We start from the raw sequence: 25,989 nt of genomic DNA on the forward strand, positions 1-25,989 counted from the left end.
GACATCTTCTGAGAAACAGGCAGATCTGAAATAAAATCCATCGAGATGTGCGTCCAAGGCCTCTTAGGAATAGGCAAGGGCAACAACAATCCACTAGCCCGAGAACAACAAGGCTTGGCCCGAGCACAAACGTCACAAGACTGCACAAAGCCTCGCACATCTCGTGACAGGGAAGGCCACCAGAAGGACCTTGCCACCAAATCCCTGGTACCAAAAATGCCAGGATGACCTGCCAACGCAGAAGAATGAACCTCAGAGATGACTCTACTGGTCCAATCATCAGGAACAAAAAGTTTATCAGGTGGGCAACGATCAGGTCTATCCGCCTGAAACTCCTGCAAGGCCCGCCGCAGGTCTGGAGAAACGGCTGACAATACCACTCCATCCTTAAGGATACCTGTGGGCTCAGAGTTACCAGGTGAGTCAGGCTCAAAACTCCTAGAAAGGGCATCCGCCTTAACATTCTTAGAACCCGGTAGGTATGACACCACAAAATTAAACCGAGAGAAAAATAATGACCAGCGCGCCTGTCTAGGATTCAGGCGCCTGGCGGTCTCAAGATAAATCAAATTTTTGTGGTCAGTCAATACCACCACCTGATGTCTGGCCCCCTCAAGCCAATGGCGCCACTCCTCAAAAGCCCACTTCATGGCCAAAAGCTCCCGATTCCCAACATCATAATTCCGCTCAGCGGGCGAAAATTTACGGGAAAAGAAGGCACAAGGCCTCATCACGGAGCAGTCAGAACTTTTCTGCGACAACACTGCCCCAGCTCCGATCTCAGAAGCGTCGACCTCAACCTGAAAAGGTAGAGCAACATCAGGCTGACGCAACACAGGGGCAGAGGAAAAACGGCGCTTAAGCTCCCGAAAGGCCTCCACAGCATCAGGGGACCAATCAGCAACATCAGCACCCTTCTTAGTCAAATCGGTCAATGGCTTAGCAATATCCGAAAAACCAGCAATAAATCGACGATAAAAGTTAGCAAAGCCCAAAAATTTCTGAAGACTCTTAAGAGAAGAGGGCTGCGTCCAATCACAAATAGCTTGAACCTTGACAGGATCCATTTCAATGGAAGAGGGAGAAAAAATATATCCCAAAAAGGAAATCCTCTGTACCCCAAAAACACACTTAGAACCCTTCACACACAAAGAATTAGACCGCAAAACCTGGAAAACCCTCCTGACTTGCTGGACATGAGAGTCCCAGTCATCCGAAAAAATCAGAATATCATCCAGATACACAATCATAAATTTATCCAAATAATCGCGAAAAATATCATGCATAAAGGACTGGAAAACTGACGGAGCATTTGAAAGACCAAAAGGCATCACTAAATACTCAAAGTGGCCCTCGGGCGTATTAAATGCGGTTTTCCACTCATCCCCCTGCCTGATTCGCACCAAATTATACGCCCCACGAAGGTCAATCTTAGAGAACCACTTGGCCCCCTTTATGCGAGCAAACAAATCAGTCAGCAACGGCAATGGGTATTGATATTTTACAGTGATTTTATTCAAAAGCCGATAATCAATACATGGTCTCAAAGAGCCGTCTTTTTTTGACACAAAGAAAAAACCGGCTCCTAAGGGAGATGACGATGGACGAATATGTCCCTTTTCCAAGGACTCCTTTATATATTCTCGCATAGCAGCATGTTCAGGCACAGACAGATTAAATAAACGACCCTTTGGGTATTTACTACCCGGGATTAAATCTATGGCACAATCGCACTCTCGGTGCGGAGGTAACGAACCAAGCTTGGATTCTTCAAAGACGTCACGATAGTCAGACAGGAACTCAGGAATTTCAGAGGGAATAGATGATGAAATGGAAACCACAGGTACATCCCCATGAGCCCCCTTACATCCCCAGCTCAACACAGACATAGCTCTCCAGTCGAGGACTGGGTTGTGAGATTGCAGCCAAGGCAATCCTAGCACCAAATCATCATGTAGATTATACAGCACCAGAAAGCGAATAATCTCCTGGTGACCCGGATTAATACGCATAGTTACTTGTGTCCAGTATTGTGGTTTATTATTAGCCAATGGGGTGGAGTCAATCCCCTTCAGAGGAATAGGAGTCTCCAAAGGCTCTAAATCATACCCACAGCGTTTGGCAAAGGACCAATCCATAAGACTCAAAGCGGCGCCAGAGTCGACATAGGCGTCCGTGGTAATAGATGACAAAGAGCAAATCAGGGTCACAGATAGAATAAACTTAGACGGTAAGGTGCAAATGGAAACAGATTTACCAAGTTTTTTAGTGCGCTTAGAGCATGCTGATATAACATGAGTAGAATCACCACAATAGAAACACAACCCATTTTTCCGTCTAAAATTCTGCCGCTCGCTTCGGGACAGAATTCTATCACACTGCATACTCTCTGGCGATTTCTCAGTGGACACCGCCAGATGGTGCACTGGTTTGCGCTCCCGCAAACGCCTATCGATCTGAATAGCCATTGTCATGGACTCATTCAGACCCGCAGGCACAGGGAACCCCACCATAACATCCTTAATGGCATCAGAGAGACCCTCTCTGAAAGTCGCCGCCAGGGCGCACTCATTCCACTGAGTAAGCACAGACCATTTACGGAATCTTTGGCAGTAAATTTCCGCTTCATCTTGCCCCTGAGATAGGGACATCAAAGTTTTTTCTGCCTGAAGCTCCAAATGAGGTTCGTCATAAAGCAACCCCAAGGCCAGAAAAAACGCATCCACATTGAGCAACGCAGGATCCCCTGGTGTCAATGAAAAAGCCCAGTCTTGAGGGTCGCCCCGGAGCAAGGAAATCACAATCCTGACCTGCTGTGCAGGGTCTCCGGCAGAGCGAGATTTCAGGGACAAAAATAATTTGCAATTATTTCGAAAATTCTGAAACCCAGATCTATTCCCCGAGAAAAATTCCGGCAAAGGAATTCTCGGCTCAGATACAGGTGCATGACAAACAAAATCTTGCAAATTTTGTACCTTCGTGGCGAGATTATTCAAACCTGCAGTTACACTCTGAAGATCCATTACAAACAGGTGGACACAGAGCCATTCAAAGGAGAGAAAAAAAAAAAAAAAAAAAATTTCAGCAGACTACTTATTTCTCTCCTTTCTCAGCCAAGGATTTTAACCCTTTAGTGGGCCGGTCAAACTGTCATGATCTCAATGGCAAGAGATCATAGCATAAGCATATATAGGAACTAGCTCTTGGAAGATGGGAACTGAGCTGACCATGAACTAAACCTAACTCACAACTAGCAGTGGCCGGGTAGCATGCCTACGTTGATTCTAGATGCCCAGCACCAGCCGGAGGACTAAATAATGCTAGCAGAGGAAAATATTAGTCCTAGCTCACCTCTAGAGAAATACCCCAAAAGGAGACAGAGGCCCCCCACATGTATTGGCGGTGAATTAAGATGAAATAACAAACGTAGTATGAAAATAGGTTTAGCAAATTTGAGGTCCACTTACTACATAGCAGAAGACAGAAAGGACACTTTCATGGTCAGCTGAAAACCCTAATCAAAAACACCATCCAGAAATTACTTTAAAACTCTGGCATTAACTCATAACACCAGAGTGGCAATTCCTGTTCACAAGAGCTTTCCAGACACAGTAACGAAACTACAGCTGTGAACTGGAACCAAAATGCAAAAACAAACATGGACAAGAGTCCAACTTATCTAGTAGTTGTCTAGGAGCAGGAACAAGCACAGAGAGGCTTCTGATAACATTGTTGACCGGCAAGCAACTAACAGAGCAGCAAGGTTATATAGCGACTCCCACATCTTGATGGGAACAGGTGAACAGAGAAGATGAAGACACCAGTTCAATTCCACCAGTAGCCACCGGGGGAGCCCAGAATCCAAATTCACAACAACAGCCGTCATTCTTACCCCCTTGGCGCCGTGCGCCTCCTCCTCAGCGTTGTTTGAATCTGTCCCGGAGTCTGCGCTGTTATGTTATCCCTTGGCCAGGCACACTTAGCGCTGCCCGTCTTCTGACATCATTTGGTGTCAGGATGGCTGCGCCTGTGTGGCCGCGCTGGACGAGATCCCGCCTCGCTGTGTCATCTAATGTAATCACTCTGCGGACCTGTGATCCATGGGCATGAGCAGTGCATATCCTCCCCTCTCACTTTCCTCCCTACGGCTTCTTCAGACTGTGCGGCGTCACGGCTGTGGCATGCTATTAGGGATCAGCTGACAGCGCACAGTCTGAAGAAGGCGTAGGGAGATGAGTGAGAGGCGGAGGTTAAGATATGCACTGCTAATGTCCATGGATCACATGTCCGCAGTGGGATTAAATCACAGGCGCAGCCAGCCTGACACCAAATGATGTCAGAAGATGGGCAGCGCTAAGTGTGCCTGGCCAAGGGATAACATAACAGCGCAGGCTCCGTGACGGAATCAAACAACGCTGAGGAGCCGGGGCACGGTGCCAAGGGGGTAGGAATGACAGCTGTGCTGCGTCATATTACGAAGGAAAGTCCCACCTCCGGGACGGTTTTACGGTTTCAGTGGACACATTTTATAAGTGTTAAGTTCTGCGTGTGCAAGGAGCTAAACAAAAATAGCTACCTTTTCCTTGTGCAGCATTACTGCTGCACAAGGTGGCTCTTTCAGTAACAAACGCCTTGGGAGGGGGGGGACAGGTTCCCTTACATTTCAGTTGTTGTGTCAGCGTGGCGGTCGCAGGACACATTGCCGGCTACACAGCTGGGGATCAGCTGACGTTACTGAAACCCAATAACACTGGGTCGTATGTTTTGACTGTGCAGACGGCACTTCTGAGCCTCAACTGGCGGTGTTGGAGCCCAGGAATTAAAGTTCAGGTGGTAGAAAGATGAACACAACAGGAGACCTGGATAACGTAGACAGTCACCTAATTATTTAATCAGGAAGAGGAGTGGCAAATTCCTGCGAGATCCAGGCCTTGTTCATTTTCAGGAAAGTAAGCTGGTCAACGTTATCGGAGGATAGTCGCATGCGACGGTCAGTTAGTACACCACCTGCAGCACTAAAGACGGGTTCCGATAATACACTAGCCGCAGGGCAAGCCAGCACCTCCAATGCATACTGGCTTAGCTCTGGCCATGTATCCAGCTTTGAGACCCAAAACTTGAAAGGTGAAGAGCCGTCTGGGAGTACAGCAAGAGGGCAAGACATGTAGTCTGTCACCATCTGACGGAACCGTTGCCTCCTGCTGACTGGAGCCGTCTGTGATGGTGTAGACTTTTGTGGCGGGCACAGAAAACTGTGCCACAGTTGGTCCATACTGGTCTTGCCTTGGGCAGAGGCACTGCTTCTGCTGCCTCTTTGTGCAGAGCCTCCACCACTGCCTGGACGCACTGAGCTGCTTTGTAATGCACTAGCAGCACTTCTCTCACTTGGAATGGAGAAGATGATGGAATTCACCAGTGTGTCTTGGTACTCCCGCATTTTTCGCTCCCGGTTCAACGGTGTGATGAGGCTTTCTACGTTGTCCCGGTAGCGAGGATCGAGGAGAGTGAACACCCAATAATCAGACATGTTGAGAATGTGGGCGATGCGGCGGTCGTTTCTCAGGCACTGCAGCATGTAATCCACCATGTGCTGCAGACTGCCAACTGGCCAAGAAATGCTGTCCCCTGCTGGAGGCGTGATCTCTGCCCGCTCGTCATCACCCCACCCTCGCTGTACACACTGACTACTGGACAATTGTGTAACTCCCTCCTCTGGACGGATGTCTTCCTCCTCCATTGACTCCTCCTCATCCTCCTCACAAACTGTCCCATGCCTACGCGTTTGTGAGGAACCACGTGGCGCTGACTGTCCAGAAGATGATGGAAATGGTGAATCCTCATCCTCCACCTCTTCCACAACATCATCCCTTAGCGCTTGCAGTGATTTTTCAAGCAGGCAGATAAGGGGGACAGTCATGCTGACTAGTGCATCATCTGCACTCGCCATCCGCGTGGAATAATTGAAGGGACGCAAAACCTGGCAGATGTCATTCATAGTGGCCCACTCTGTGGTTGTGAAGTCTGAACGGCGCTGAGTGCGACTTCTTTGCGCCTGATGCAGCTGGTACTCCATTACAGCTTGCTGCTGCTCACACAACCGCTCCAACATATGTAACGTGGAATTCCACCTGGTAGGTAGGTCACATATGATGCGATGTTCCAGCAGGCGGTGTCGGTGCTGCAGAGCCGCAATGCGCGCTTTTGCCGTGCTGGAACGCCGCAAGTGAGCACACTCTAGGCGGACCTTGTGCAGCAGTGCATCAAGATCCGGATAGTCCCTCAAAAAACTCTGCACGACCAAATTGAGCACATGTGCCAGACATGGGATGTGAGTGAGGTTGCCGAGGCCCAGAGCTGCCACCAGATTTCGGCCATTATCACACACTACCATGCCTGGCTGGAGATTCGCTGGCACAAACCACACATCGCTCTCCTGCTTGATGGCATTCCAGAGCTCCTGCGCTGTGTGGCTTCGATTCCCCAAAGAAATTAATTTCAAGACGGCCTGTTGACGTTTGGCCACGGCTGTGCTCATGTCGGTCGTAACAGGTAAACGTTCATCACGGGTCCATGTGGAGGTGGACTGTGACGGCTCCTGCAGCGATGATTCTGAGGAACTGGTGTAAGAGGAGGAGTCAATGCGTACAGAATGGATTCCTGCAATCCTTGGAGTGGGCAGGACACGTCCTGCGCCACTCGCACGATCTGTACCCGGCTCAACGACATTAACCCAATGGGCAGTGAGGGAAAGGTATCGCCCCTGTCCATGTTGACTGGTCCACGCATCGGTGGTGAGGTGGACCTTGCTACTGAGGGCATTCAGTAGTGCGTGTTTTATGTGTCCCTCCACATGCTTGTGCAGGGCAGGGACGGCTTGCCTGCTGAAGTAAAAGCGGCTGGGCACATTGTACTGTGGGACTGCCAATGACATCAAGTCACGGAAGCTGTCAGTCTCCACCAGCCTGAATGACAGCATTTCCAGTGACAGAAGTTTGGCAATGCCTGCAGTCAGAGCCTGTGCTCGTGGGTGGTTTGATGAGAAAGGCCGCCTTTTCTCCCATGCCTGTACTACCGATGGCTGTTCACTGGGCTGGGAGTTTGTGGATGACTGGGAAAGTGGTGCTGCGGGTGGAATTTCAGCGGGTCTCTGGACAACAGGGCCAGAGGTTCTTCCACGGCGATCCTGGGAGGAAGCCGAACCAGCTGCGTGTGAGCTGGAGGAAGACGCAACACGAGCTGAAGAGGTGGTAGCTGCCGCTGTTGGTTGGCCTAGCTCTTCAGTGTGTTTTTCTAACTCCGCCGCGTGCCTGTTGCGCACATGTTTCCACATGTTGGAGGTATTGAGGTTGCTGACATTTCGACCTCTTTTGACTGTGTGATGACACACCTTGCATTTGACATAGCAAATGTCATCTGCAACTGTGTCAAAAAAGGACCAGGCACTGCAAGTCTTGGGAGCGCCCTTTTTGGCTTTTGGAAGAGACATGCTCCTAACGGGTGCCAAAGCGGAGGCTGCAGGATCCGCAGTCTTCCCCCTCCCTCTCCCTCTTTGGGCCGAACGGGGAATCTCTTCCTCAGAGCTGCTCCCACCACCTTCCTGTCCCTCACGCCAAGATGGGTCAAGGACCTCATCATCTACACTACCCTCTGCCCCCAACTGCTCCTCCTGGGTAGTCTCAGCAGCAGAGCACACACCAGAAAGTGGCACCTGAGTGTCATCATCAGCGGATGCGGCCTGTGATGTGGTGACCGGAGGCACTGGCCCACCCACCTCTTAAGAGGAAGAGAGAAAAAGCGGTTGGGCATCACTGCACCCTGCCTCTTCTTCCATTTCTCCAATGCTGCTTGGCTGGCCCCCTGTTTCCAAGCCAAGAGATTCAGAGAACAGAAGTAGAGACGGCTCCTGTCCTGGGCTCTCTGTCTGCCTGGGCAATTTGGCAGGTGGTGAAGAGACAGATGGCTGCTCTCCAGTGCTCTGTGTCTGAGAGGATGTGGCACTAATTGAAGTTGATGCATTAGCTGCCATCCATCTGACAATGGCTTCAATTTGTTCTTCACGCAGCAGCGGTGTACGGCGCTCTGCGACAAAGCTGCGCATGAAGGACTGTTCCCTGGTGAAAGTGGGTGCTGATGAGTCACCGGTGCCCGCAGCAGGCACAGAATCCCCACGTCCTCTCCCTGCTCTGCGCCCATGCCCACGTGCCTTACTCACTGCCTTCTTCATCTTGGTTGACTGATAAAGATAAGCAGAAAAGTACTAACGGCTTTGTGTGCTTATTCCTGAACAACTCCTAACAGGTATAAGAAACACTAATTTTCTAAAGTGTGGACTAGACTTTAATATGAGCTAATGTGGCCTACACAAATGTGAAGTGGTGTCACTGGTGTGTTTGGTGAACTTTATAATTTATTTATTTTTGGGGGGCTGAACTGACAACAGAGAGAGCTGCAGTCACACGGAGACCGTGCAGACAGCCGTAAACGGCGCTGCAAGGCCCAAAAACCCTCCTCTGCATTATCCTATGTAGTGTTTTTCCACAAGTTAGCTGGAGACAGGTGGAAAGACACTAATAGGAATTTTTTGAAAAAATGTGCAGCAGCCTGCACTACTTAAAACAAAAGGAAAATTGATTTTACGGTATGACGCAGTGAAGAACCCTGAGCTGGAGACAACCAGGCTATGGCTGCTCACAGACTACAGGGCGAGCTGCAGTCACACGGAGACCGTGCAGACAGCCGTAAACGGCGCTGCAAGGCCCAAAAACCCTCCTCTACGTTATCCTATGTAGTGTTTTTCCACAAGTTAGCTGGAGACGGGTGGAAAGACACTAATAGTATTTTTTTGAAAAAATGAGCAGCAGACTACACTACTTAAAACAAAAGGAAAATTGATTTTACGGTATGACGCAGTGAAGAACCCTGAGCTGGAGACAACCAGGCTATGGCTGCTCACAGACTACAGGGCGAGCTGCAGTCACACGGAGACCGTGCAGACAGCCGTAAACAGCGCTGCAAGGCCCAAAAACCCTCCTCTACGTTATCCTATGTAGTGTTTTTCCACAAGTTAGCTGGAGACGGGTGGAAAGACACTAATAGGATTTTTTTGAAAAAATGAGCAGCAGACTACACTACTTGAAAAAAAAAAAAAAGAACAGTATGAGGCAATGAACCACCCTCCCTGAACTGAATACAACCAGCTATGGATGGCCTATGGCTGCACTCAGACTAGAGAGTGGGCTGCACTCACACATACACACACACAGACCTTGCAGATCGCTGTGAAAACAGCGCTACAAGGCAAAAGCAAGGTGATTTAGTAGGTGAACACAGCGGTTGCTAAATTAGCCTTTGAAAAGCACAAAGAAGCAAATCGCTATCTCTAAACTGGCCCTCAGTCAGCAACCAGCGTCCAGTCACTAACTGAATTCACAGCAGAGTGAGCGCAAAATGGCGCCAGCGACTTTTAAACTGCATCATGACATCTTTTCAGCAGCCAATCACAGCCATGCCAGTAGTTTCATGCCCTCCATGCTGAACAGGATGTGCCCACACTTGGAATCATTCTCATTGGCTGAATTCGTGCAGTTTGAATCTGGGAACTTCCGATTCCGGTATCCGATACGCGGCAAGTATCGGATCTCGGTATCGGAATTCCGATACCGCTAAGTATCGGCCGATACCCGATACTTGTGGTATCGGAATGCTCAACACTAGTTGCAACCCCTCCTTGGCTAAATTAGAGATGGAAAAATGCAAGAATGAATTGTACAATTGTACTACTTCCAATAGGTGGCGCTAAAGAGTTCAAATCCTCTTTATCTCTGAAGAGGCAATTTGCATATTAAATTTCCCAGAGGAGCATTGCACGGCGAATAAGCCTCCTTACCTTCACAAGCAAGAGTTGGTATGTCACTCTCCACAAGGAGAAACCTTACCCCGTAGACCTCAGTCCAGAGCCTCTCACCTAGCCAAATCAGTTCTCATGCTTCGCACTGACGAGGGCCAACAGCCCGAAACACCGTGTCTGCGAACTGAGATACTGATTTGGCTATTTATCCTAAGTCATATTGCGAGACTCATTAAAGGGTTGATTGTGACTTGTAGGATCGCTACTTCCAACAGGTGGTGCTATAGAGTTCAGGTCCTCTTTTTCTCTGAAGTGGCAATTTGCATAAAGTACAATTTCCAAAATCTTGCCCCCCTGGCAGCCAAAAAAGGAATGCGCCGCCTGAGGTGAGTGCAACAATGGCCAAAAGGAGACATGGTATTTCTAGTACATCAATGGCTTCATCCAAGAATGTGTAGTCTTTACTATAGGAAATCACTATGTTGCTACTCTTTAACCCCTTCACCCCAAAGGTTGGTTTGCACGTTAATGACCGGGCCAATTTTTACAATTCTGACCACTGTCCCTTTATGAGGTTATAACTCTGGAACGCTTGCTTGGATCCCGGTGATTCTGACATTGTTTTCTCATGACCTATTGTACTTCATGTTATTGGTAAAATTTCCTTGACATTACCTGAGCTTATATGTGAGAAAAACGGAAATTTGGCGAAAATTTTGAAAATTTCACAATTTTCCAACTTTGAATTTTCATGCCCTTAAATCACAGAGATATGTCACACAAAATGCTTAATAAATAACATTTCCCACATGTCTACTTTACATCAGCACAATTTTGGAACCAACATTTTTTTGTTAGGGAGTTATAAGGGTTAAAAGTTGACCAACAATTTCTCATTTCTACAATACCATTTTTTTAGGGACACATTTATTTGAAGTCACTTTGAGGGGTCTATATGATAGAAAATACCCAAGTGTGACACCATTCTAAAAACTGCACCCCTCAAGATGCTCAAAACCACATACAAGAAATGCATTAACCCTTCAGGTGTTTCACAGGAATTTTTGGAATGTTTAAAAAAATGAACATTTAACTTTTTTCACCAAAAAATTAATTCAGATCCAATTTGCTTTATTTTACCAAGGGTAACAGAAGAAAATGGACCCCAAAAGTTGTTGAAAAATTTGTCCTGAGTACGCCGATACCCCATATGTGGGGGTAAACCACTGTTTGGATGCATGGCAAAGCTCGGAAGGGAAGGAGTGCCATTTGACTTTTCCATGCAAAATTGGCTGAAATTGAGGTAGGACGCCATGTCGCGTTTGGAGAGCCCCTGACGTGACTAACCAGTGGAAACCCCCCAAAAGTTACACCATTTTGGAAATTACGCCCCCTAAGGAACATTTCTAGATGTGTGGTGAGCACTTTGAACCCCTAAGTGTTCCACAGAAGTTTATAATGTAGAGCCGTAAAAATAAAAAATCTTATTTTTTTCACAAAAATGATTTCACTCCCAATTTTTTATTTTCCCAAGGGTGAGAGGAGAAATTGGACCCCAAGAGTTGTTGTTCAATTTGTCCTGAGTATTCTGATACCACATATGTGGGGGTAATCCACTGTTTGGGTGCATGGCAGAGTTCAGAAGGGAAGAAGTGGCGTTTTGGAATGCAGACTTTGATGGAATGGTCTGCGAGCTTAACGTTGCGCTTGTAGAGCCCCTGATGTACCTAAACAGTAGAAACCCCCACAAATGACCCCATATTGGAAACTAGACCCCCCCAAGGAACTTATCTAGATGTGTTGTGAGACGTTTGAACCCCCAAGTGTTTCACTAAAGCTTATAACGCAGAGCCGTGAAAATGAAAAATCCTTTTTTTTTCCACAAAAATGATTTTTTAGCCACCAGTTTTGTATTTTCCCAAGGGTAACAGGAGAAATTAGACCCCCAAAAGTTGTGGTCCAATTTGTCCTGAGTACACTGATACCCCATATGTGGGGGTAAACCACTGTTTAGGTGCACGGCAGAGCTCGGAAGGGAAGGAGCACCGTTTTACTTTTTCAACACTGAATTGTATGGATTGAGATCGGATGTCATGTTGTGTTTGCAGAGCTCCTGGTGTGCCTAAACAGTGGAAACCTCACAATTCTAACTCCAACCCTAACACCAACACACCCCTAATCCCAACCCTAACCACACCCCTAACCCCTACACACCCCTAACCCTAATCCCAACCCTAACCACACCCCTAACCCTAATCCCAACCCAAGCACACCCTTAACCCCAACACACTCCTAGCCCTAATCCCAACCCTAACCATACCCCTAACCCTGACACACCCCTAACCCAGCCAAAATCATTTTTGCGTTACCACATTCTGAGAGCTATAATTTTTCCATATTTTGGTCCACAGAGTCATGTGATGTCTTGTTTTTGTGGGACGAGTTGACGTTTTTATTGGTACCATTTTCGGGCATATGACATTTTTTGATCGCTTTTATTCCGATTTTTGTTAGGCAAAATGAACAAAAACCAGCAATTTGTGAATTTCTTTTGGGGGGCATTTATACTGTTCCGCATTTGGTAAAATTGATACAGCAGTTTTATTCTTCGGGTCAGTACGATTACAGCGATACCTCATTTATATCATTTTTTTTTATATTTTGGCGCTTTTATACAATAAAAACTATTTTATAGAAAAAATAATTATTTTTGCATCGCTTTATCCTTATGGCTATAACTCTGTATGGCAGCTTGTTTTTTGCAGGACAAGATGACTTTTTTGGCGGTACCATGTTTATTTATATACGTCTTTTTGATCACGTGTTATTCCACTTTTTGTTCGGCGGCATGATGATAAAGCATTGTTTTTTTTGCCTCATTTTTTTTTTACACATGAAAATATATTTTTTTTAACTTTTCAACTTTGTCCCAGGGTGTGACATCATGCTATAGTGTCAGATCGCTGATCTGACACCTTGCACAGCATTGTGTCAGGTGAGCGATCTGATAGGCAGTGCTGCAGGCTTGCCGGCGCCTGCTCTCAGCAGGCGCTTGCAAGCTACCTCCCTGCAGGACTCGGACGGCCCCCCGTGGCCATCTTGGATATGGGGCCTGCAGGAAGGAGGACGGAGGAGACGCTCGGAACAACACGATCACATCGTGTTGTTCCGAGGGCCTCAGGGAAGCACGCAGGGAGCCCCCTCCCTGGGCGCCGCCGGAACGCTGCGATCATGTTTGACCACAGTGTTCTGGGGGTTCATGTGCCGGGAGCAGTCCATGACAGCTCCTGGCACATAGTGCCAGATGTCAGCTGTGATAATCAGCTGACACCCAACTGTGATGTGAAAGGGGTTAAAGGGTTTATCCAGGACTTAGGGTACTGTCACACAGTGCAATTTTGATCGCTACGACGGTACGATTCGTGACGTTCTAGCGATATTGTTACGATATCGCAGTGTCTGACATGCAGCAGCGATCAGGGACCCTGCTGAGAATCGTACATCTTAGCAGATCGTTTGGAACTTTCTTTCGTCGCTTGATCACCCGCTGACATCGCTGGATCGTTGTGTGTGACACCGATCCAGCGATGTGTTCGCTTGTAACCAGGGTAAACATCGGGTAACTAAGCGCAGGGCCGCGCTTAGTAACCCGATGTTTAACCTGGTTACCAGCGTAAACGTAAAAAAAACAAACAGTACATACTCACATTCCGGTGTCTGTCCTCCGGCGTCTCAGCTTCTCTGCACTGTGAGCGCCTGCCGGCCGGAAAGCGAGCACAGCGGTGACGTCACCGCTCTGCTTTCCGGCTATGGTGCTTACACAGTGGAGAGAAGCAGAACGCCGGGGGACAGACACCGGAATGTAAGTATGTACTGTTTGTTTTTTTACGTTTACGCTGGTAACCAGGGTAAACATCGGGTTACTAAGCGCGGCCCTGCGCTTAGTAACCCGATGTTTACCCTGGTTACCCGGGGACTTCGGCATCGCTCCAGCACCGTGATTGCAAAGTGTGACCGCAGTCTACGACGCTGGAGCGATAATCATACGACGCTGCGACGTCACGGATCGTGCCGTCGTAGCGATCAAAATTGCACTGTGTGACAGTACCCTTAGTTTTTAAGCTCATAGTAAGAAAAAATCAGCCTTGGGCTGCGGTCCCTCCATGGAGCTGCTCTTCTCCACATCTGAACTGACCTCCTCCTGTGGGTGTTCTCGGTCCCTCTCAGCCAAGCATTATATTAGGTTAGCCCAGTTGTCCTCCAGCTCTTTCCCAGAGCAAAGGGTTCTCAGCTCCTCCTTCTTGAGCCTCTTTTGAATGGAGTCTGCCATTTCTTCTGCCAAATCACCACTCAGTAAGCTGTCCAGAGATAGGTGATCCCACCGCTGCCACTTCTTGTGAAGATCTGAGGTTGTGAGTTGTATTGATCACTGCAGGTTAACTGTGCAAGTAGTTTTATTTCTTCAGTCCATGGTCTTACAGAAATTCTGGGTAGATGGCTACACTGAGATGCCCCCAGTCAACAAGATCCCAACCTGGGACTTGTAGTGCCACTGCCCCAGTACCAAGGGATATCCACTGTCTTCCAACTTTTGTTTGACCCACAGTTTTTGTATCTCCTGCCAGTATAGTCTACAGTCACATTCTTTGCTCCTCCAGACAACAGATACCACAACTGTACCGCATGTATCCAGCTCCAGTTGGCAACAAACTCCCATTTCTTTGTCAGTGTCTTAAGTACTTCAAGTCGCCCCTAGGATTGAGACCGGCCCTTGGGAAACACCTCCCCCCAACAGCTAATTGTGCATTGGAGGAGATATTTTCCCAAGGCCAAGCACCTCACCTGGGACTACTTGCGAGCCCCCCTGTGGTGGTGGCATACTGCATCTGCTACCCCCATCCACATAATCGGACTAATGGCTGGGAGGACAATGGCTTAATTGAGGCCCCTGAGACACTAATCAGAGAAACGGAATGATTGCTTTACCTAATTACCAATCTCATTCTGGCCTTATGTACGCATAAGAGCCAGCCCATGTCTCCCTGTCAACCGGCTCACACTGACAGAAGTATAATCACTCCTGCTGTATCTAACACTGAGCTACCGTTACAAAGTTCACTGGAGTTCAAACCTGATGAATCCTAGTTACTAGGGTTGAGTGAAACGGATCGGTCATTTTCATAAGTCGCCGACTTTTGGCAAAGTCGGCGTCTCATGAAACCCGACCCGATCCCAGCGTGGGGTCAGCCATGCGGTACGCGATCTTGGCGCCAAAGTCGCGTTTTGAATGACGCCTTCCCCGCCATTTTTACAGCCAATTAATTGTTGGCAGCGTGATGACATAGGTTCCGGCCCGGTTTCTGCGGCGTCATAGAGCCATATTACCTCTTGGGCTGCAGTGATTTCCGGAGTCAAATACAAAATATGGAGAGAGAGAGAGAGAGAGAGAGAGAGAGAGAGAGAGAGAGAGAGAGAGAGATGAGAATGCACATTGACTTGCATTGGGTAGAATGCACATTGACTTGCATTGGGTTTCGTGTTCCGGGACCGAAACCCGACTTTACAGTAGAATCGGCCGATTTCACACGATCCGACTTTTGAGAAGGTCGGGTTTCACAAAACCCAACTCGATCCTAAAAAAGCAAAAGTCGCTCAACCCTACTAGTTACATCATTTATGGCACCACTCGCTGCGTGAGAAATTAGACTGTGAAAGAGTGATTACGCTCCTGGCAGTGAGAGCCGCCTGATGGGGAGAGCGGTCACTGATGTGACTGCCCCCCCAAATCATCTGGATTGTTGTTGGACAATGTGGATTATCTTCACAATGGACAGGTGAGGGAAATGCTTGTTTATTATTTTCTTCTTTCCAATGGACATGGGCATCAGTGGAGTAGGCATAAAGTGATTATTATGGTGATTTATTCTTTAATGTTTTTTACAGGTGACGGGCTTCAATGGATTAGGCATAAGGTGAGTATAACTGTGCTTTTTTTTAATTTTAAATAAAGGAGTCTGTGTCTTTCTTTCAATTAAAATATTTTATTCTGACTGTGTCTTTTTACAATCTAACTATGGGGTTAGTAATGGAGGTGTCTTATAGACGCCTCTCCATTACTAACCGGTGGGCTTGATATCAGCGACCATGAAATAGCTGTCATTAACCCCACAAATATTACCCCACTTGGCCCTGCACCAGGGCAAGTGGGAAGAACCGGGCAAAGTGCCAGAATTGGTGCATCTAATAGATGCGCATATTCTGGAGTGGCTGTGGGCTGCTATTTTTAGACTGGGGGGATATCCATGGCTCCTTACCAGTCTGAGAATATCAGCTGGCAGCTGTTTGCTTTAGCTTGGCTAGTTGTCAAAGATTAGCAGTCCCCATGATGTTTTTTTAAATAATTTTTTTAAATAGTTAAAAAAACAAAGTTGGAACCCTCTATTCTTGATAACCAGTCATGATAAAGCTGACAGCTGAGGGTTGCAGCAGGCAGCTGTCAGTTTTACTTGCACTGATTATAAAAAATAAAAAAGACCCCACGTCATTTTTAACAAAAAATGTATCTATAGCACAGGCATCAGCTGATAAATACTCCAATCAGTGGCTCCTGCTCTTGCTGATATCAAGGGCAGCAGGCGTAGGCTGATGGGAATACTACTCTCTTATTAGCTGATGCCTGTGATTGGATCTAACATTTTAATCGCCGGTCACAGCTGCTGGCTCATGGTGTCATCTGACAGTGTGGGAACTGCAGCTCTCTGACCACCGATCAGAGCTGCCGATGTTTCTCCTGCTGTCAAACAGATGATAGCATGGAAAACACCCAAACAGTTACATGGACATCCTGGAGAAGTCCGTGTTTGGGTCCTGTGCCTGAACAATAGGTGCTCGGTACAGACTCTGAACTTTACTGAATGGGTTTCCCCATCTCTAGTCTTTACCAATTACAAAAATGTAAAAATGTACTGTATGTTGATGCAGCTAAGTGCTTGAATACTAGACAGGCCCGCTGTTTTGCTCAGTTTGATTTCTCTGTGACATATCTCCCTGGAACTAAGAATGCTAATGTTTTATCACATAGTTTTGTTACAGAGTCGAGGGATGAAGATCCAGTCAAAATTATTAGTGAATGGGTGGTGCTGGGTGCTCTGAAGATGGATCAAAAACAATGCATTGTGGAAGCTCAGGTTGGTGAACCAGAGGGCTAGTCACCTGGCAAGCTTTTTGTGCTGTCATTGCTTCCCACTGATCTTCTTAACAAAGTGCATGACTCTGTTTTGCCCACACATCCTGGTTTGTCTTTCAACTGGAAAGCTGTTTCCAGGTCCTTTTGGTGGCAGACTGCACAAAAGGATGTTGATGAGTATGTTGCTAAGTGCAGAGTTTGAGCCAGGTCTAAAGCCTCTCACCAGACTGCTACTCAGTTTCTTTTGCCTAATAAGGTCCAATCTCAACCTAGAACTCATTAGTCCATGGAATTCATCAAGCATTTGCATAATTCTGGTTCTAATACTGTAATACGGGTGGTGGTGAACCATGGCAGCAAGATGGTTCACTTGGTTCCTATATTAAAATTGGCTAAGAGTTTAGCTGCATTGTTTATCTCTTAGGCTACGTTCACATTTGCGTTGTGCGCCGCAGCGTCGGCGCCGCAACGCACAACGCAAACAAAAACGCAGCAAAACGCATGCACAACGCTGCGTTTTGCGCCGCATGCGTTGAACGCATGCGGCGCAAAACGCAGCGTTTTTTTGCAAACGCAGTTGCGTTTTCAACAAAAAACGCAGCGTTTTGCGCCGCATGCGTTTTTTGGGCAGTGAGTCATTCTTCATCCCACCCACCAAAAAAAGTGTCTACACAATAGATAAGGACCACCAATGGCTAGAAGAGGGTTGGTGTTTATGTAATTGTGTATATATACCATGGCAGACATGAATTCCTCCCATTTTGCTGGTATTCATGATGGAGCGTCCCATGGACAGTATCGTCATGGATATGGAGATGGAATTTGCCTTGGCTCATGCCTATGCTGTCGCCTGTGCTCATCAAAGAGAAAGAGAAAAACGGAGATGGATTCGTCGCCGATTTTGGATACACCCTATCTTGGAAGTCCGGGAGAGCCGTGGAGCATACCATAGCTTGTTTGACGAACTGAATGAGAACCTGGAGAAATACTTCGAGTACACCAGGATGTCTCAGGAGAGCTTCCGGTATCTTCTGCGTCGGGTGGAAGGAGCCATTAGCAGGCAGGATACTCAGCTCCGGAGAGCTATATCCGCAGAGGAGCGGCTTCTGGTGACTCTACGGTACGTAGCTGTTTGAATGACTGAGATATGTTCTTCCCTTTTTTTTTTAGTTTTTAATTTTTTTTGGGGGTGGTATGGTCAATGTACTTTTATAAATTGCAATGTACTTTAATGTAATTTCTTTATCTTCTTGGCAGTTTCCTGGCTACCGGAGAGACCTTGAGATCCCTTCAATTTCAGTTCCGGATTGGAGTCTCCACTCTCTCCGGAATCATTGCTGAGACCTGCCGCGCTTTGTGGGATAATCTCCGGGAAGAATTTTTACCCGTCCCTACAAGCGATATCTGGTTGGCAAACGCACAGAAATTTGACCAAGTGTGTTCGTTTCCAAACTGTATTGGCGCGGTGGATGGAAAGCATATTCGTATTACCAAGCCAGGGAAAAGTGGATCCATGTTCTTCAACTACAAAAAATACTTTTCTACTGTGCTAATGGCAATTGCCGGTGCGGACTGCCGTTTTCTCGCAGTCGACATTGGTGCGTTTGGCCGTTCAAATGACTCGCGTACATTCAAAGAGTCGGATATGGGCCAAAAATTATATGGCAACAATTTCAATTTCCCCCAGCCACGACCTCTTCCCCACACCGAAGGCCCTGCGATGCCATTTGTTGTGGTTGGGGATGAGGCATTCCAAATGTCTGCCAACCTATTGAAACCCTACTCCAGTCGGGGCCTGGACCATACGAAAAGGGTGTTCAATTACAGACTGTCCAGGGCCAGAAGGACTGTGGAGTGCGCCTTTGGCATCCTTGTCTCCAAATGGCGGATATTAGGATCCGCCATTAATCTGAAAACTGAGACAGTGGATGAGGTGGTGAAGGCGTGTGTGGTTCTCCACAATTTTATTCTGACCAAAGAGAGACTGAACATTGAACTGGATGAACCCATAGCCAACCCATTGCCTGATTACCAGGATCATCCTCTGAGGTCAAGTGTGGAAATTGCACACATGAGGGATAGTTTTGCGGCCTATTTTGTGTCAGATGTTGGCCGGGTGTCATGGCAAGATACCATGGTGTAGTGTTTATGTTTTACTGTTGGACTTTATTCTGGATTTAACTACACCAATAAATCCCTGTATTGTGATTGTGCTATAAATATAATATGTTAATAAATTAATTCGACATTATGTGCAATAAATCCACTTTGGTTGGTTTGGTTATGTTAAATTTTGCATCTACCTATAGTTCACAAATGTAATGTGCCTTATCTAAAAATTTCTAACCTTTCTTTATAAAATGTTGTTTAATAAAAAAGTTTTCTATGTTTTATACCCTTTTTCAAAGACCAAATTTATGCCTTAGCATATAACATATGCATTTGTTTTGTCAGATCGCTGTTTATCGTTGTGTGTGCCAGCAAAAGCAACGATACCAGCGATGTTTTACTATGGTAACCAGGGTAAACATCGGGTTACCAAGCACAGAGCAGCGCTTAGTAACCCGATGTTTACCGTGGTTACCAGTGTTAAATGTAAAATTAAAAATACTCATCTTCACGTCCCCCGGCGTCCGCTTCCTTCACTGACTGAGCGACGGCCGTAAAGTGAATGAACAGCACAGCGTTGATGTGACCGCTTTGCTGTGAGGGACGTCACTCAGTCAGTGCAGGGAAGCGGACGCCGGGCGATGCAATTGTGAGTATTTTATTTTTTTTTTTACTTTAATACTGGTAACCAGGGTAAACATCGGAAGTGCGCCCTGCGCTTCGCAACCCGATGTTTACCATGGTTACCCGGGGACCTCGGCATCGTTGGTCGCTGGAGAGCGGTCACACAGACAGCTCTCCATCAACCAAATAGCGACGCTGCAGTGAAGTACATCGTTGTCTGTTTTGCTGCAGCATTGTTCGTGTGAAGGTAACTATACGGTATGTGTCCACGTTCAGGATTGCATCCAATATTTGCTCAGGTTATTTCATCAGTATTTTTAAGCAAAAACCAGGAAAGGAACAAATAGAGGAAAATTAGATTAGAAACATATGCTCCACTTCTGCATTTATCACCCACTTCTGGTTTTGGATACAAATATTTATTTTAAATACTGACAAAATCCGGATGCAATCCTGAGCGTGGACACATACCCTTTGTGTTTGAAAACAGCTTTAGTGTTTTGAAACACCTCATACAGCAATGAGAGACACCCAAAGAAAAGCTAAAATTAAAAAATCAAAAAATACTGTCTGACATTGCATATATGAGGTGTTTGAAGCACAAACAAACGGCGCACGGAGTGAATTGCCGAGAAGTATACTTGAAAATAAGAACACATATTTTACTCATACAAATTAATTTTTATTGGGGGGTAACAGGAAAAAAAATAGTGAAAAGAAAATTAGGGGGGATCAACATCCGCTGCTATTGGTGAGCGGTATGTTGGGGTTTTGGAACGGGGAGGAGGGCGAAAGAAAGAGGAGGAGGAGGAGGAGGAGGAGGATGAGCCGCCATATTCTAGGAGGCTTGAAGGCAGGTCCAAACCCCCCTCAGGGTATACTGGGGAGCCCGGATCCTCTGTAGGGGAGGGAGGAGGCAACACAAGCCTTCGAGATTTTTTGCTTGCTTGGCCCTGGCTGCTCCTGCTGTGGCTAGAGCCACGACGAGATGATGTCCGTACTGGAGCAGCCAGAACCTCACTTGGTGACTCTGTGTCTCGCCTCTTTTTTTTTTTTTTTCCCTCCCCCTGCGTCATCTCCCCCAGAATCACCCCTACGGGAGGATGAGGGCCTGGCAGGAGCAGGAGTGGGCGGCACAGTGGTATGGTGCCTGTGGTGTCGGGTCCTGTGGTGGCGTCCCTCGGCACATGGACCTGTGTGGCGTGGCTGGAGTGGCTCTGCAGCAGTAGTCGGAGTCACGCTAGCCAGCGACGGCACTACGGGCAGTGTCGCTGACTGCGCGACCCGAGACTGCTGCAGAGCCCTCACGTAAGAATTGTGGCAGTCCTGCATCACCGAAATCTGGAGTTCCGGCGTAAGGTTTTCCACCATGCCTTTAGCAATTGTGCTTAAAAAATGTTTTGCCGGATTTGAGAGCTCGGCTTCAATGGTATCAAGGCGACGTTCCATACTGGACATTTTATCGGTCATCGCCTTGAAACCATTTTGAAACACCGTGCTCAAGTGCAAAAATTCGGGCATGGCTGGCCTGTCCGAGGCCCGCTGGCGCTGTCGGGAATTCCCGAACGAAGGTGCGCCAGAGGCCTCGGGCAGGGGAAAACCTGATGTCCCGGCTGCCGGTTCTCCAGATGATGGTGGTGCAAGCCTGCTGTCGCTGTGGGAGGGCTGTGACGGTCCAGATGGCGATTCATGAAGTTCCGCTTCACAGGGGGGAGCTCGCTGGAGGGTGCTGCTGTGTGTCCTGTGAAAAGAAAAGGAAAAAATTAGTCTTCAATTGTAACCTATCACATACGCCAACTCCTGTAAAAAAATTTACATTACATGACACATCAAAACATTACAATCCCCTGTCTCTCAGTCTGTGTGGCCTATAATAAATTGCTGATTGTTATCGCCAGCTGACCATTAGGGCTCACGATAACAATCATGGACATACCGACGGCAGAAAATGACTGTTCCTTCCCGCTTCCAAAGGCAATGCATACCCCTCTCATATTTTTAAAAATTTTTGGGTCAAAAAATAATTTCAAGATGCCGTCTATGTTGCAAAAAATATATAAAATTTAAGGTCTAGAAAAAAAATTTAAAAAAAACAAAAAAAAAAAAAAACCCCTGATTTGGCTGATCTGATCGCAGGAATGGCCATGACGTTAGGATCATGTGATTCAGACGTCATCATTATTCCTGCAATCAGAACTACACTGACTCAGAACGTAACCTGTCATGGACTACAAGGACTCTTGCTTAACCAAAAAAATTATGGCCTATATACCATTCCAGTAGGGAAAAAGTTACGTGGATGGCCAATACACTATGTGCCTGGGAAATGTACTATGTGGATACGTGGCTACAATGTGTACTATGTGGCTGCGATATAGTGGCCTGCAAATATACTATGTGTGTGGATGCACAATGTACGTGGCTGGGCAATGTACTATGTGGCTGTGCAATATGGTATGTGGACAAAATACTTACTGTCGGCGGCCAAGGATTGGTCTTAGGAACTGTAGTGCCCCACGGTATTTATAGGGCACCGACTTGCTCGCCGCAGCACCACTCCGCGATTGCTCCTCCTCTAGACGGAGCCCCTTATTGAAACGGTCCTTAATGGATCGCCATCTGGTCCTCAACTTTTTAACTGTGAATGCAAAGAAAAAAAAAGGTTACATATTTAGCATTTAAAAAGGATAAAACAACCGTGTGCGATGCAAAGTTTAGGCATTGATCGCATCACACACGGTTGTGTTTATCCTGGCAAGATGGGTCATAGCAGCGTATCAGCAATACTAACCAAAGGTGCCTTTGTCCTTCGCTGAGGCACTGTCAAAGCCATCCCACAGCGACTTTGCCACCTCTAACCACAAATGCCTCGACACCACCTGGTCCATGTGCCGAGGGTCACGGCTGTCCCACAACGGGCCACGCTCCTGGATGCAGGATATCATGAGGTCCACATCTATTCCTTGGTCCCGTTGTGAAACCTTGAAAAATTAGAAAACAAAAAGGTTACAAATAGGCAAATATAAACAACCACCAGCACCTGTCATGATTTGTACCTTTGCCCTATCCTTTTACATTTGATGTATGTATATTGATGGTTTCTACACCTGTATTTTTTAATGTTTTTGTGCAGGGAGTTCAACTGTATGTTACCTTCCCCCAAATACTTGCTGCCCTGAAAAGCTATAATGTAATTAAGCTTAGTAAACATCCCTAGTGAAACCAGGATGCTCCTAAGGGTACCGTCACACATTGAAATTTTCATCGCTGCGACGGCACGATTCGTGACGTCGCAGCGTCGCATTATCATCGCTCCAGCGTCGTAGACTGCGGTCACACGTTGCAATCACGGCGTTGGAGCGATGCCGAAGTCCCCGGGTAACCAGGGTAAACATCGGGTAACTAAGCGCAGGGCCGCGCTTAGTAACCCGATGTTTACCCTGGTTACAAGCGTAAACGTAAAAAAACAAACCGTACATACTCACCCGTCGGTGTCCTTCATGTCCCTTGCCGTCTGCTTCCTGCTCTGAGTGCAGCCGTACAGTGAGAGCAGAGCGCAGCACCGCTGCGCTCTGCTCTCACTTTCCGGCCGGCACTCAGAGCAGGAAGCAGACGGCAAGGGACCTGAAGGACACCGACGGGTGAGTATGTACGGTTTGTTTTTTTACGTTTACGCTTGTAACCAGGGTAAACATCGGGTTACTAAGCGCGGCCCTGCGCTTAGTTACCCGATGTTTACCCTGGTTACAAGCGAAGACATCGCTGGATCGCTGTCACACACAACGATCCAGCGATGTCAGCGGGTGATCAAGCGACGAAAGAAAGTTCCAAACGATCTGCTACGACGTACGATTCTCAGCAGGGTGTCTGATCGCAGTAGCGTGTCAGACACAGCGATATCGTAACGATATCGCTAGAACGTCACGAATCGTAACGTCGTAGCGATGGAAATTTCAATGTGTGACGGTACCCTAATGTTCCTTCCAGCAGGATGCTACTCAAAAAAAAAAGATTAAAAAAAAAAAATACTCACTTGCCGGCCTGACAACACATCTTGGCACCGATCTCCCTGCTCCCGCTGTGTGCCTTCCCCCTCACTTGAAGAAGCCTGTAAAAAAAATGTATAAAAAAATTATTGTCAATGCTACAAATGGCAGCGAATAGTAAGCAACTGGACATAATTACTCACCGCACTCCCCCTCGCCGATTGGCCAGATGCTGATGAACTTGGCATTATTGGAAGTTTGCTCTGCAATGAAAAAATGAGCAAAACATCACATCCAAAGCTAAAATGCCACATACAATGAAACATTAAAACAACCACAATTGACTGTTGACTGATAGGACAATGCAAACGCCATACATTGCAAGAGAAGGCAATAGAAGTAACAATACAAGAATAGACCCAAAAAAAAAGTAAGCAAAAATATACACCTATGTCCAAATTTTAAAAAATAAAAACTTAAAAAATAAGTAGGAAAAAAAAAAAGGCACAATGAAATAGCAAACTAATGAACGCCATACTTTACAATTACAACAAGACATGATGATCCTAAACAACACCATCTGGTGACATCCACAGAAATACATCATAAAAAGGCGAAAAATAACATTCTAGATTATAAGCAATAAACATTACGGGACAACCGCTGTTCAAAATACAGCAACCCAAAAGAGAAACCATAGTCAAATAGAAAAGAGAACACAAGAAATTTTTAAAAAAGGGCCCCACCAAAAAATTAAATGAAAAAAAACATTATACTACAGACTTGGCTATGGAAACATTCAAGACAGGAGATATATATGGAAGCCATACGGAAATCGACGTAACCAAAATACAATTGAACATAGAATGGCATATAGCCGCACGGAACAATACAATACAAATGAAACATCATAAATGTAGCCCCCCTACCAGCAAGAAAAGACACTCATGGAAAGAAAAAAAAATGCCAACAGCATAATAAAACACAGCAAGACATGAGCCAAGAAAACGCCATACGGTCACCCCCAACAATAGAAACCAGAAAAAGACATGCACCAGAAATTTTACAATAAAAAATCTTGCAAAAAAAAGGCATTGAACAACCTCATGACACCAGAACAACCAAAAATCAATCCAAAACCAATCCAAAACCAGCAAGGCCGCACACAAGAAACGCCAGCATATAACGCCAAAAGTACATCAGAACCAGAAAAAAAAAATATTATTCAATAACAACCCACAGTGCCATAACCGTACAATATCACAGACCAAACATTGCACAAATTACATCAAAATCAAGAAATAAAACACAGAAAAAAAATTATGCAAAGAGAAATATATACTTACAGGTTTGGAAAGCAGGTTGCTCCTCTCTCTGTCTGCTCAAAATAGCCTTGTGAAAGACAATGGCAAAACCCCCTACCTTTTTTTTCTTTATATAGTGCTTTTTTTTAAGTGTCTAGACAAAGTCTAGACAATGTTTTGCATTTCTTATTGGAAAACGCATGCGTCGTACAACGCATCACGACGCAAGTACTTGCGTCGTCTGCGTTGTCAATACAAGTTAATGGGAAAAAAGACGCATCGACGACGCAAACACGACGCAAACACGACGCATGCGTTTTTTAAAAAGTCTGCGCCGCCCAAAAAATGCAACATGTTGCGTTTGCCGCGCCCTGACAGGTGCGCCCTAACGCCGCATGCGGCGTACAACGCACCAAAACGCATGACAACGCATGTACATGCGGCGTCATGCGGCGCCAATGTTAAAGATAGGGCCGCACGACGCATGCGTTTTGTTGCGGCGACGCCGCTGCGGCGCACAACGCAAATGTGAACGTAGCCTTACATTGTTAAGTTACATGGTGGTCCTAAAAACATTATTTCCAAAGGAGGGGTTCAGTTTATGGGTAGCTTTTGGAAACGTTTTAGGCTCCAGGTTAGGAATTAAACTTTCATTCTCTTAATGTTTTCATCCTGAGACTAATGGTCAGATGGAAAGAATGAACCAAGAATTAGAACAATACTTAAGAAGTTTTGTTTCATCTAATCAAAAGGACTGGGTGGATTTTCTTCCTCTGGGTGAGTTCGCACTCAACAACCGCACCTCTACTGCTACTGGTACCTCACCTTTTTTCTGTTGTGGAGGATTCCATCCAGTTTTTGGAAATGTTTCTGGTTTGCAGTTTTGTAGTCCCAGAGGAGGAAATGTATCCTTCCTGATTAAGGTCTGGAGAG

At 46.5% G+C, this 25,989-nt stretch overlaps 1 protein-coding gene across 2 annotated transcripts; it reads right to left on the minus strand.

The window, feature by feature from the left end:
* Positions 1–20,562: 20,562 nt before the first annotated feature.
* On the minus strand, positions 20,563–25,594 carry LOC143782815 (uncharacterized). Of its 2 annotated transcripts, XM_077270691.1 has the most exons (4): positions 23,800–25,594; positions 22,558–22,747; positions 22,242–22,404; positions 20,563–21,507 (listed from the first exon to the last, which is right to left on the minus strand). In XM_077270691.1, the coding sequence occupies exons 2-4, from the start codon at positions 22,709–22,711 to the stop codon at positions 20,784–20,786; spliced, it is 1,041 nt and encodes a 346-aa protein (XP_077126806.1). In that variant the 5' UTR covers positions 22,712–22,747; positions 23,800–25,594; the 3' UTR covers positions 20,563–20,783. The 2 variants fall into 2 exon arrangements, with proteins under 2 accessions (XP_077126806.1, XP_077126807.1); XM_077270692.1 differs by lacking the exon at positions 23,800–25,594 and having other exon boundaries at positions 22,558–23,104.
* Between the last annotated feature and the right edge of the window lie 395 nt (positions 25,595–25,989).

The sequence above is a fragment of the Ranitomeya variabilis genome, chromosome 6 (genome assembly GCF_051348905.1).
Source record: "Ranitomeya variabilis isolate aRanVar5 chromosome 6, aRanVar5.hap1, whole genome shotgun sequence".
NCBI lineage: Eukaryota > Metazoa > Chordata > Amphibia > Anura > Dendrobatidae > Ranitomeya > Ranitomeya variabilis.

Coding starts and splice junctions, on each gene's coding strand:
- LOC143782815 (XM_077270691.1), bottom strand. CDS start 22,711: ATGATATCCTGCATCCAGGAGCGTGGCCCGTTGTGGGACAGCCGTGAC. Junction 22,405..22,557: donor GAAGGACAAAGGCACCTTTG/GTTAGTATTGCT, acceptor TTGCATTCACAG/TTAAAAAGTTGAGGACCAGA. Junction 21,508..22,241: donor CCAATCCTTGGCCGCCGACA/GTAAGTATTTTG, acceptor TTCTTTTCACAG/GACACACAGCAGCACCCTCC.